The 13124-nt window shown below is 39.9% G+C and overlaps 1 protein-coding gene across 1 annotated transcript in view; it reads right to left on the bottom strand.

The window, feature by feature from the left end:
- LOC308400185 (protein phosphatase 1H-like) overlaps window positions 1-7123 on the bottom strand; it is a 32699-nt gene extending 25576 nt beyond the window's left edge. Inside the window, exon 1 of the mRNA XM_080887712.1 lies at window positions 6466-7123. Coding sequence (XP_080743838.1) covers window positions 6466-6701 — 236 coding nt within the window. The 5' untranslated portion in view covers window positions 6702-7123. The remainder of the gene's footprint in view (window positions 1-6465) is intronic.
- Between the last annotated feature and the right edge of the window lie 6001 nt (window positions 7124-13124).

The following is a 13124-nucleotide window of genomic DNA, read 5'->3' as shown; positions in this document are numbered from 1 at the left end:
TGTGACAATGGATTCTTTCAGTCTGCTGGAACAATACAGAGTAGTATTATGTTTTGAGTTGACATAATGAATTTGTTTAAACAGTCTCCTATTAATGCCCAACATTCAGGCGACAGGCGACTCTTCTCCACACGCTACACGCCATAACTAAGCAGTAAAATCACCAACATTGTAAGAGTGAACCTTTTCTGCTTAAACTAAATGCTTCTTAATTTGAAGCACTCGTTCTCACTTGCTGTCTCAAAGGTCACTACACCAGCTGCATAACTGCTAACTCTAGATAATGTAATTGGGTCACAAATAAATGGTGAAAAAAAGTTAGACTGGCAAGTCTGGCCAAAATCCCTGGAGGCTGTTGTTGTTGTGTGTTTCTGTGTGTCTGAGTAGAGAAATTGGCATGTCTATTTATAGACATTATTGTCAGTTGCTTTCTGTGAGGCAGCAGCCTTGTCTGGTCCCCGGTCTCAAATGCTCATTAGCTTTAGTTAAAAGAGCCACGATGTGAGCATATACACATGTGTATGTCTGTGTATGCATAGTGCAATATAACTGATACTTTAAATTGTTAAAATACATAATGCAACAATAGCAAAAGTCTGTATAGTGTAAGAATATACATACACAGTATATGAACATTCTGAGGTTGAATAAAAAAATTCTTTTTGCCAATTTCTTAATAATATTTAGTTATGTGCCATTAGCGTTTGAGCTGTGCAGACCCCAGTGGTCAAAATCAAAGGCGTTTTTTTTTTTTTCTTTAATTGCTTATCAATCAATTTGGTCCTAATGATCTCACATCATTGTCCTATGACCCCAGTCAAAGGCATCCAATTTCATCTCTACAGTTTTAATAGAAGGAATGATGAATACAGTTACTGCAGGGGTGGGCAACTCCAGGCCACGAGGGCCGGTGCACTGCAGGTTTTAGATATCACCCTGGGTCAACACACCTGAATCACATGATTTATTCGTTACCAGGCTTCTGGAGAACTTCAGGACATGTTGAGGAGGTCATTTAACCATTTGAATCAGCTGTGTTGGATCAAGGAAACATCTAAAACCTGCAGGACACCGGCCCTCGAGGCCTGGAGTTGCCCACCCCTGATGTAGTCCATCTATGTTAAATCTGTTGATGGGATGAGGGTTAAACAATATATGGTGCAGATTAATGAAAGAATTATTAACCACAACACAAAATTATTTGGCTAACATTTCTGTAGGTGTCTAAAATGATCAATGGATTACCAGTAGGTTGTGGACTGTTGATTTGCTGGTGCCTGTTATATTTATTCCATCATTCCCCTTCCTGCCACAAAGTATTCTTGTGGTACTGAGAGAACTCCCGACTAAGGATGACAGTGCATAGGCTATAATGTGTCACTCACCGCGAAAGCTATCATGACCACTGGGTGGTCGTCAATGGCGATTAAACTTCTCTGCATTCCAACTTTAGCACCGCACCCACAGCAATAAGTACCCTCTGAGTTACTGTGGTCATAAAACACTCTGAGGCATCGTCCACATTTGAGTTTGTCAACAGAAGAATTCCAGGAAGCGTTTCTCTGCTTCATCCAATCTGCCTGCAGAAAACATGGTAATCGTCCACATTAACGATGCATTTAATTTAATGATCCCACTGTGTTACACGAAACACACAGCCCCCATTCCTCCCATTAGGAACAAAACCTAATTTTCCCCTCCATTGTCAGACATCCAATGCGCTTTTTGTTTCTCCATCATCAGCAACAGATTTTAGATTTTACACACAGTAGATGAACTTTATCTGAAAATCATCTCTCAGAGACCTACTGTTCACTGAAGCCTCAACAGAAATGGAAGGATGCAAATCAACAACAAAGGGTCTGATGGATTGGTAAATCCAATTTCTGATTGGCTCATTGGCAACAGCTTCATTTTCCAACGTGACAATGATCCCAAACACACTACTAATGTAGTAAAAGCATACCTGGATAGAAAAATACACAATGGAACACTATCCGTCATGAATTGGCCTCCTCAGAGCCAGGACCTCAACATTTTTGAAGAAGTTTGGAATCATCTTGACAGAGAACAGAAAAAAAAAAAAAGTCAGCCAACACCAAAAGAAGAGCTCTGAATGTCCTTCAAGAAGTCTGCAAAAATATCCCTGAAGACTAATTAAAGAAATTACAAGAGAGCTTGTCCATGAGAGTTCAAGCTGTGTTGAAGAATAAAGGTGGTCATAACAAATATTGGCTTTCAAGATCACAAGAATAATACAAATGGTTTTTAACCATCTATACTTATATATTTCAATATATGTTTGTATTTCAATCAATCATTGCACCTATTTTCCATTTTTTATAAAGAAATTAAGGGTGGCTTAAGACTTTTGCACAGTGCTAAAAGGCATCAAGAAGTCAGTTAATTCAGTTTCTTTGGCAGGTACATTTAGTTTGGTTGTCAAAGGAGCTTGCAAAGAAAAGCGTCTGGACTTCTTTAAGTTGCTTGAAGACGTTTCACCTCTCATCCGAGAAGCTTCTTCAGTTCTAAGGTCAAATGGTGGAGAGTCCCAGATATAAACCTAGTGGGAGTAACCCCCCACAGAGGGACAAAAGGACCCCCTGATGATCCTCTAATCGCCTGAGCCAAGGTGTGAAACTGGGTGTGGGTCCCAATCAGCCAGAGTTTCGGGTGTGTTCATTGTGAAACCTGGCCCCACCTTATCATGCGAATTCCTGAGGTCAGATGGCCCAGGATGTGAGTGGGCGTTAAGGCGTCTGGGAAGGGATCTCAAAACTGGATTATAGATGGCAGAGAGTTGGTGTCGTAAACCCCCGCCTCTGTTCAAAGATGGTCGCTTTACGACCTTCACAGACATTTAGTTTGGTTCCAACAGCTAAAATTTACATCCCAGTTAAAAATTGGTGAATTGCGGATAGACCTTAGTAACCTAGCTAGCAAAACAGCAATGGAATTAGCTGATAACTGACCAGCTCTACCCTGTCTACAGCTGCCTTTGGCAATTCTCCCATTTTAGTGGGCCTTTTTAACACTAATTAGCATGTATCTGTTTCCATGTGCATTACAGACTCTGTGGTTGCAGCTGCTAACAAAGCCTGCCAGCATTAGCGTCAGCACATCTATATATGGTCACTAAATATGGTCACTCCAGGCTCCAAACGACAGCCACAGCCAAAGTGCCTAAACTTGATGCTTCAAAATGTAATTCCACAAACGCAACAAAATGGGTGATGTGACTGTGTGTTATATATAAAGTTTGGGAATGGCAATTAAACCTGCACCAATTCCTACATATGTTCTCTTGCGTATTAGCTAAAACTCAGCCCTTGAAGCTGTTTATAGACCAGCTTGGTGATTTGTCTTTTTGTAGGCTTCATGTGCACTGCTTCAACACGCATACATTTAAAGCCTGGTTAAAAGAACTCCTAAGCTGGGTGTGGAAAATCATTAATCATGGGACGGATAGAGCAAATGGTAAAATTAACAAGAGAAATTCGGTTATATGTCTACGTTTGCCTTGGAAATTTCTTAATCAAAAAAAAGGGAATGTAATATTTAGCTTATTAATTCCCAATGTAAAAAAGAGGCTAGAGCCCAAACGGCTGCTGTAATGAGAACACTGGAGGCTTTAATTACAGATAAATGCAGAGAGGAACTGAACTCATTAACCACACCGATCCATTCAGAGCCATCCATTCACACAGATCTGAGTGTAGCTTTGTGTGATGTGTTAAAAACAGGAAAAGAAAGTGAGGTGTGATCATACGTCAAAACTCAAACTTCATGTAAACAGAAAAATAATGTGCTGCTGGCCAACACAGGAATTTGTATAGCATATAATCATTATTTATCTCCAGCTTTCTCAGTATTATAACCCTATGGGGCAGAAAAGAAGAAAGGGCTAGATATTTCTAATTATCAGTGAGGCCACAAATTTTCCCCTCAGAACTGCCTTAATTCTTTGTGGCGCAGATTAAACAAGGTCCTGGAAATGTTCCTCAGAGACTTTGGTTCATATTGACCAGATAGCACAGCTAGCACACAGTTGTTGCAGATTTGTCAGCTGTACATCCATGATGCTGAATTTGTTGTTTCACCAGTCCATCTATTTTAAGAGTATATTCTTCTGCATACCTTGGTTGTAACAAGTTGCTATTTGAGTTACTGTCGCCTTTCAATTTCACCCAGAGGGGTGCTGCTTACTGGATATTTTCTATACTTTAAATGAGCAGTTTTTGAAATAATCAGGCCAGCCTGTCTGACACCAACAAGCATGCCATGGTCCAAGTCACTTGAGGCACCTTTCTTCTCCATTTTAATGCTCAGTTTGAACTTCAGCAGGCCGTATTGCCCATGTCTACATACCTAAATGCGCTGCGTTTCTCCCATGTGATTCGCTGATTGGATAGTTATGTTACTGAGCAGTTTCAGAAGTACCTACTGAAGTGGCCAGTGAGTGTAGTGTAACTACTTACAAATCCAAACCCCATTTAATGTTGCAAAGACTAACTGAGAAAAGGCAACATCGCTTAGAGCTGAGAACTTCTATGTTGAAAGACTGTAGCCAGCCTAGGGTTATCAAGTATACACTTACTACAGACATACTAGATCAGCGGTCCCCAACCCCCGGGCCTCGGACCGGTACCGGTCCGTGAGTCGTTTGGTACCGGGCCGCGAGAGTTGAGGCTCAGGTGTGAAATGTATGGTTTTCAGGGTTTTTATTGGTTTAAAGCATTATTTTGTCATCGTTTTTACCGTTAACTCTGTTTTCCCGTCTTTTCACGTGTGTTATGAATAAATCTTCTTTTTTTCGGTACCGGTACTAGTTTTATTTTGTTGTATTTATCTGCGACACCTTAAAGGCCGGTCCGTGAAAATATTGTTGTGCATAAACCGGTCCGTGGCGCAAAAAAGGTTGGGGACCGCTGTACTAGATAACCTCAGTGTCAAAGGTAGTGATTAATTAGGAGGGAATTCCTAGTTTGTTCTGAGGGTAATCGCACATGTATTTGTGTACCTTATCATTAAATGTTAACCAAACACTGCTCATAGCAGGTTGGAAGGGAGAGATTGCCAACTAGAACTCAACAAAGGGGAGGAAATGGATACAGCAGGGTGCGGCTGACATGGCAGTACCACAACAAAAGACAAGTGCTCCTGCAAAATCTAATCATATCTAACCACAATGGAAAGTATAATGCACCACAATGGTGAACACGCTCACTCAAAAACTGACCAATCTAGTTGTATGATCGTATGCATTCCCTTGTCTCAGCATCATGATACAGCATAAACTGCAGATTTGAGCTTCCATTAATTTTAGCAGGGTGTTCCAAGGGAGAGATTGATTCCCCCCCCCTTGTAAAAGCCACTCAAAAAGTTCAAAAGTTCTTAAATTTTCTGTAAATTGTGCTTACCATTCTCATATTCTGCACTCTAATCAGGGATTTTTTAAGCAATAGTTTCTAGTAAATCCTGATATGAAAAAAAGTATTGAAAAACAAATGTGTAAGCGCGCTTACAGTGTTAGCAGGGCCCTACGATTATTTGTGGAACCAGCACATGAGTCTTAAATTCACTGTAAGCTTTTATATAACATTTGTTGAGCGGCGTGTTTGCAAAGCTCCAGTGTAAAATGTGACATGACAGCAAGAGGACAGATGCTTCACGTGCCATCTTTGAAGGCGGCAGAAACGGCAAGCAGAAAAAACACAAACAAGAGTGTGCTCTGAAGGCTAGTCAGCTACTTCTAAAGCCAGAATATGAGTTTGCACTGAGCCACAGTGCATCTAGACCAGAGATGTCCAACTTATTTTACATTGTGGGCCACATACAGCCAATTTTGACCTTAAGTGGGCCAGACCAGTGACGTGGGAAAAGACCCATGGAAACAGGAAGGAAGGAAGGAAAAGTTATAAACCTCATGAAAATGCAGTTAAAAGCCACAAATCGATGCCCTTTGTTACTGATTGGAATCTGATTCTGTCCCTGAGGCCATATGTTTGACACCCCTGATCCTAGACTTTACTGACACACTGTAGCTTTGAGTGGAGCACTGCTGTAGATTAAATCCCAGATACTGCTGTTGGAAGGCGTTATCCTCTTGCACGTGAAAACCAGCTTGGGCTGTGATCCCTTGGATGCATGCTGTCCTCTACTTCTCAAGGCCACACTTAAGAAGCTGCACACAAAAAGGTTGTTGTGTGATCCCTAAATGAACCATAACATATTGGAGATGGATACAGGTCACAGGTCACAGTGCAGGTTCAAGTCCGTGCTCCTTGATTTGTGTGTCTAACAGGAGGAGCAGAAGGAGTAAATTGGAGGGATAAAGAGCTGAGTGAGCAGCTGCACGCTCTTAGGCCTCAGCTAAACCACATCATTTGGTTTATGTTAAATGCATCTGACACAGGAAAGTCAACAAGAATTGATTTTGAGGCCGACTGCATTTGTTTTACTTACTCAGCGTATCCGGTGGCCCACGGTAATCTCCTGGTTTCCTTGAGGATGAGGATGGGCCGAGCTATGTGATCAGCAGAGCACTCGATCTCATCCGGGGACAGTCCAAGGAAATCAGGTCTCATATATGGGAATTTCAGCGGCAGCTCGGATCCGGTATTGCCGCCTGACCCGGAGCTACCCCCGGCCATGATTCCCCCCATGAAACCGGCCACGGCGGACTTTACACGGGTGAGCATGTTAGTGGCGCGTCGCGGCGGGGTGTCCGTCGGCCGGTGCGGGGCGCCGCGGCTGCCTTTCCCCGGATTCCCCCCCAGCTCGGCCGCGCTTGATCGACGAAGGGCTGGACGAAGAAGACGACGAGGAGGAGGAGGATGAGGCAATCCTAGGATGATTATGCTTTCATTGATTCAGTGCGGAAACAAGAGACACAGAGGACAGGATGGTGGAAACTGCAGAGATGCTTCAACTAAAATCCTGCACGCATCCACGGAAAGCAATTGATAACAGCTCGGCTGCCGTGAAAGCGGAAATGCACTGAAGATTAATGGTCATGTGACGCATCCATGGATGCACACTGGAAATAAAAAAACAAAAAAACCACAGTACGGACAGGAACCATGGCTACCTATACGCCCACCATACATATATATGTATATATATATATATATATATATATATATATACACACACACACATATATAGGGGAGACCGGGGATAGTTGTAACATTTTTGACATTTCTGTCTGTAAATTGGAGCTCGTTTAAGGTAGTGGATTCAAAATGTAATGCAAAGTATTTACATGTCTCGGCTATTAAATAGTGCAGCTATTTTCTCTGCAGCACAATTACCCATTGCATGGTATGGCCTCAAACACAAAGAGTGAAATGTTACAATTAACCACATAGTCTGGGTTAGTTGTAACATATCCTGGGGTGAAATGTAACACAATGAAATAAGGGTACTAACAAAACATTAACATGTAATCTTTGTTTATTCAACACATGAATGCACTTATGTAGCTCTCTGTGTGTGTGACAGAATGCAGAAATCTAGCTTTTGAGCATATTCCAATCCCCCCAAAAAGACAAGTTATGGAATTTTCTGCAACTGAATATTTCATTAATTTTGGTTGGTCTTCCTTGAGTTTGGCCTCATTGGATCAGTGGGCATTATAACCTACAACTCTTGCACCAATTTTGAACATAACAATGAAGCTGAAAAAATGTAGTTGTTCACCAGCATCGCAATTCCATTACTTTTTATGAAACATCATGTTGGCAACAGGAGCTGACTGTTTGAAAGATGAGGAAATCTGTTTCTTGCACCCATCCTGATTTATTTCCACTACCAGTACTTCCTACTGGTCCATCTCTGACACAGAGGTCTGCATAATGTATGTGTGGGAACACAAACAGTGGAGGAATTGTGTTGCCAATGGCATTAACCGCATATACAAAAGCGACCAGTGAACTTCTCTCTGCTGATGTTGTTGCCCCAACTTGTTTAATATAAGTTAAAGTAATAGTGTGGTAAGTTGTAACATACATTATTGTTACAACTGACCCAGACTCCTATAGCCATGAACTAGCTAACATTACAGCCAACGGCTAAAACATTAGCACTAAAGACCTACACAGAATATATCCCCATAGACATACAAATAACATAATTTAAGTTTGATGAGTTTAACTGCAAAGCAGATAATGCTATTAGAAATTGAAATAAAGTAGAAAAACTTTTTTTCATGTTAAATTGTCTGTGTTTGACAAAATGTGCTGATTTTTCACATGTGATAGCAGAACTGAGTTGGGCATGCACAGGATGAGTCACATCATTTGAAACTTAGCCCTGATTGGAGAAATTGGAAGTGTTACAACGGACCCACGTTACAACTATCCCCGGTCTCCCCTATATATATATTTATTAAAATTGACATTTTTTAAAAGTTTTTTTTTTCTTTTTAAAGTTGAAATTCTGTGAATAAACTTCAGAAACTTTTGTGAAATGAAGAACTTATTTCTGCTTTAGCAAATAGACACAGTGTGCTGATAAATATAAAGATGTTGAAAAAATGGTGCAATGAGCTGCATCTAGTTAAGGCGAAATCGCACAAACTCGGCTGGTAAGAAATATATACAACAATACTCATGGTGACACCCTCATGCAGTAAGGATGATGTATGTTGTATCACAAGACACAACAAGGTAGCTGTATTACTGTTTTTAAAAATTCCCCTCTTGCCCCTGTGGGCTGTCTTTATCCTTCAAGCTCAGGTCCTGAACCAGAGGTCTGGAAGCTTGAGGGCCTTGGGCAGTATCTTTGCTGTTCCTAGGACTGCACTCTCCTGACCGGTGTCTAAAGCTGGACCCCAGCTTTGGGGTCACTGCACCGAGCACTCTGATTATCACTCGGACCACTGTTACCTTCACCCTCCACAATTTCTTGAGCTCCTCTCTCAGCCCTTGGTACTACTCCGGCTTCTTGTGTTCCTTCATCCTGATGTTGCTGTTTTACCTTTCTGTGACTGAATAATCACGAAACATGATAAATAACACCAGTATTGTCAAGACCATAGTGTTGTCAAATTTATGCAAAGAAAATACTTTAATATCAATTATTTTATCTTATTCCAGTAAAAAGCATTTGGTGTTCTGTAAAAACACAAGAAAAAACTGCCCTTTGCCAGAGATCATACAGACAAAGAATAATATTCTCTAGAATTTTTTGGGGCACAGAACAAAACATTAATAAATTCCCTGGAAAGTACCGTAGACCAGCTGTCAAGTACAGTGGAAATTTGATTGGCTGTGGGATGTGCTGCTGCCTGAAGGGCAATTTGAGTAAACCACGAATGAACCATCGTGTCACCGCACGCTTGAGTTCATGGTGTTCAAAAGTTAAAGCTGAACCAGAAGTGAGGATTTGGTACATGAAAGAAAAGTTTATTTGAACACAAGCATGTACGTCTACACACATCTACATATGTTAAATGGATATGTGACTGAAATAAACCACTAAACAATCAAGGTATGGACATTGAGACTGTGGACAGCAGTGTTGGTCAAGTTACTTGAAAAAAATGATTAGTAACTAATTACTTCCCCCCAAAAGTAATCCCATTACTTTACTGATTACTTATTTTCAAAAGTAATTAATTACTTAGTTACTTTTTAAAAACACGATTTACAACCTGAAGAGGTGACAAAGCGATAGATCTTTCAGCCCAATTCTACTTTTTCTGCATAATTCATCATATAAAATGTAATCAAATGGAAAAGTCCCTTTTTAAAACTTGTTTTATTCGTTTTAATCTTTTAACTTTATGCATCAAGCAAAAATTAAATTATATGCAACATTCTCTGACTGGAAGAAATTTGTTTAATATTTAAACCTATTTTCTGCACATTCCAGCACATAAAATATATATATATATATTTGTGTTTACACTCACTCTTTCAAATAAGTAAAACACAGCAGAAAATAAATAAAGTCAAAGACTCAGCGGTCCTGTTGCTCTATTTTCACCTGTAAAGCAGGACTAGGGTAGGCGGAGGTTTACCCTGGTGCAGGTGTGCCGCGGTCAGTTGAAGAATCCGCGAGTTTCTCTGTGTTTCCCATTAAGAGTAACGTAAGGTCAGTACTTCCACGCTTTAAACGCTGCACGCTCATACTCTCTCCCGCACACTCGATATATTATCCATCGCTTACGTCACTGTCATGAGACATTCTCGCAAAAAAATCCCGGTTTTAGTAACGCAGTAACGCAGCGTTCCTACGGGAAAGTAACGGTAATCTAATTACCTTTTTTGCAATAGTAATCCCTTACTTTACTCGTTACTTGAAAAAAGTAATCGGATTACAGTAACGCATTACTGCCCATCTCTGGTGGACAGCTACAGGTACCTTGGTGTTCATCTGAACAATAAACAGGACTGGACTCATAATTCAGACGCCCTCTACAGAAAAGGGCAGAGCAGGCTGTACCTGCTGCAGAGACTCGGGTCTTTTGGAGTGAACGGCCCACTCCTAAAGACCTTCTATGACTCTGTGGTGGCCTCAGCCATTTTTTTACAGTGCGGTCTGCTGGGGGGGGCAGCATCTCTGCTGAGGACAGGAATAGAGTGAAAAGGCTGATCCGGAGGGCCAGCTCTGTTCTCGGATGCCCTCTGGACCCAGTGGAGGTATTGAGTGACAGGAGAATGGTGGCTAAGCTGTCATCCCTGTTGGACAACATGTCCAACCCCATGCAGGAGACTCTGACAGCACTGAGCAGCTCCTTCAGTGGCAGGCTGCGGCACTTACGATGTGGGATGGAGAGATTTCACAGGTCTTTCCTCCCCACTGCTGTCAGACTCCACAACAAAGACTGCAACTGACCAAACACACACATCCACACATGCGTAATAGCAATAATGCTAAGTGCAATACTCTTTTCTGGCATCGTTGTATTATACTCAATTGTATATAGTATTTGTATTCTATTTTAATCTATTGTATATAGTATTTTATTTTATTCTATTGTATTGTGTACAGTATCTTATTCTTATTCTTTATCTTATTCCAGTGTTTTTCTAATTTTTCTATGTAACTTTGCACTATCCACTTTCTGCTGTAACAAAACAAATTTCCCACGTGTGGGACTAATAATGGTTATCGTATCTTATCTTATCTTACCTTAAATAGTTATGTTCAAGCCTACTACTTTTATCTTTTGGCACTTCTTCAAATAGGTCCATAGCCTCAGGTCTGCTGCACAGATGTTAGTTACTAAACCAAAATGGTCAATAAACTTGATGTGTTTAAATATTTCACGACATTTTCTTTTTTTCTTCTTTTTTAAGTGATACAGCTGATGTTAGTCTGATGGACTGGTTTGGAGTACCCTGCTGCTTTCCCTGGGACATTCCTGTGTTCTCATTGCCTATATTTTAGAGTTTTAGACTACTGAGACTATTATGTAGTTGACTTTTACTGGTTATTTACTTACAGTCTCTGTCATATTCTCTTGGGTATTGTGCAAAAGTCTCAAGCCCCTCATTTTTTATATTTTGCTTTCAAGGAAGAAAAATAATTTTGAGTAACAGCTCTCCAGGCTGTCAAAGGTTTTTCTTTCGATATTTGCCACTTTTTTATCCCACACAAAAAGAAATTGTAATATAAAAGTATTGTACTGTGTATTTTACAGTTTTGTACTGTTTTTCTAGAATGTCATTGAATTTGCATAAATAGACTGTGATTTCACATTTCAAATGTAAAATAACATAAAATCACTGTAAATGTAATAAAACATAATTTTCTTGTTTTTTAAATATATTTTTTTGTACATATGCATATTTAGATTTTTAAAATACATTCACAAATGTATCATAATTTCATAAATATTTGTCCGTTATTTGAAAGATTGAACTGTTAAATTCAAATGTAATACTATAGAAAGATATATAAAATGATTCTTATAAGCGTTGTTTTTTGTTGTTGTTTTTTTTACGCCAAATATTTAGGGCGATCGTGGCTCAAGACTTGGCAGTTCTTCTTGTAACCAGAAGGTTGCTGGTTCGATCCCCGGCTCGGACAGTCTCGGTCATTGATGGCCAGAGGGGCTGATGGCAAGATATCAGTCTGCCCCAGTGCAGCTGTGGCTACAACTGTAGCTACAACTGTAGCTTGCCTCCACCAGTGTGTGAATATGAGAGTGAATAAATAGTGGAATTGTAAAGCGCTTTGAGGGTCTCGAAAAGCGCTATATAAATGCAATCCATTATTATTATTTAAACCAACTGTTAACTGTATATTTCTGTACATTTATGTATTATTATTCATATTGCAGCATTCATTGACCTTGTTTATAGGTAATTTCATTGTTTAATCACATTAAAATGTTCCTAATTTAATGTTTAAAAGCACTTGAAAAAGGCAAAATCCCATGTAAAATTAGGGCAACAAACTGTATTGTCATTACTGAAAATAACCGTATTTTTGTGAGAAAGTTATTTTCAGTTATTTTCTAGTATTATTTTGGCGCCCCAGCTGCTGGAATATTACTGTTTTTTTTAGGATTTTATTTTTTTAACAGTGCACTTATTCCCAGTTCAGTCTTTGTACTTGACCCTTTCTTTTCTTTTTTTTGTAAAACCACTCAAAAAGGCCTGTAACTCAAGGGATGAACCACTATAATGAGACAATTAATAAATTAAAACAACAACAACAACAAATCTTTATGCAAACATTGCAAGCATCAAAGTGGAGGACAAAAGAAGAAATGGAAGGGCTGGAAAAAGTATGTAATGAGTCATATCACAAATTAAGCACCTCCTATGACCAGTTTTAATTCACTTTTCATATAAATAAATACAAACATGTATATAAATATGTAACTGTAAGTAATGGCTCACCTGCAGTACCTCCGTGGCCCAGCAGGAGGTACTGCAGGTGTAATACACACCAAACCCCAGCAGATAGAGCTGTTACTCAAAAGTAGATGGGCCAGTTTATGGATAGCCATGGAAGTCCGAATGGCTTTTTCGCAGTGTCAGGAAACACTTCAGTCTTTTATGGCTCTCCTGTCAAACAATGACGAGAGTTGTAAAGACATATTTCCCAATAAATGGATCTTAAACGCAACTCTGTCATTCTTCTTTCATCAGATTTGCATTACGGTA

This window comes from Rhamphochromis sp. 'chilingali' (genome assembly GCF_963969265.1).
Source record: "Rhamphochromis sp. 'chilingali' genome assembly, chromosome: 7".
NCBI lineage: Eukaryota > Metazoa > Chordata > Actinopteri > Cichliformes > Cichlidae > Rhamphochromis > Rhamphochromis sp. 'chilingali'.
This window is presented reverse-complemented; position numbering and strand designations above follow the sequence as displayed.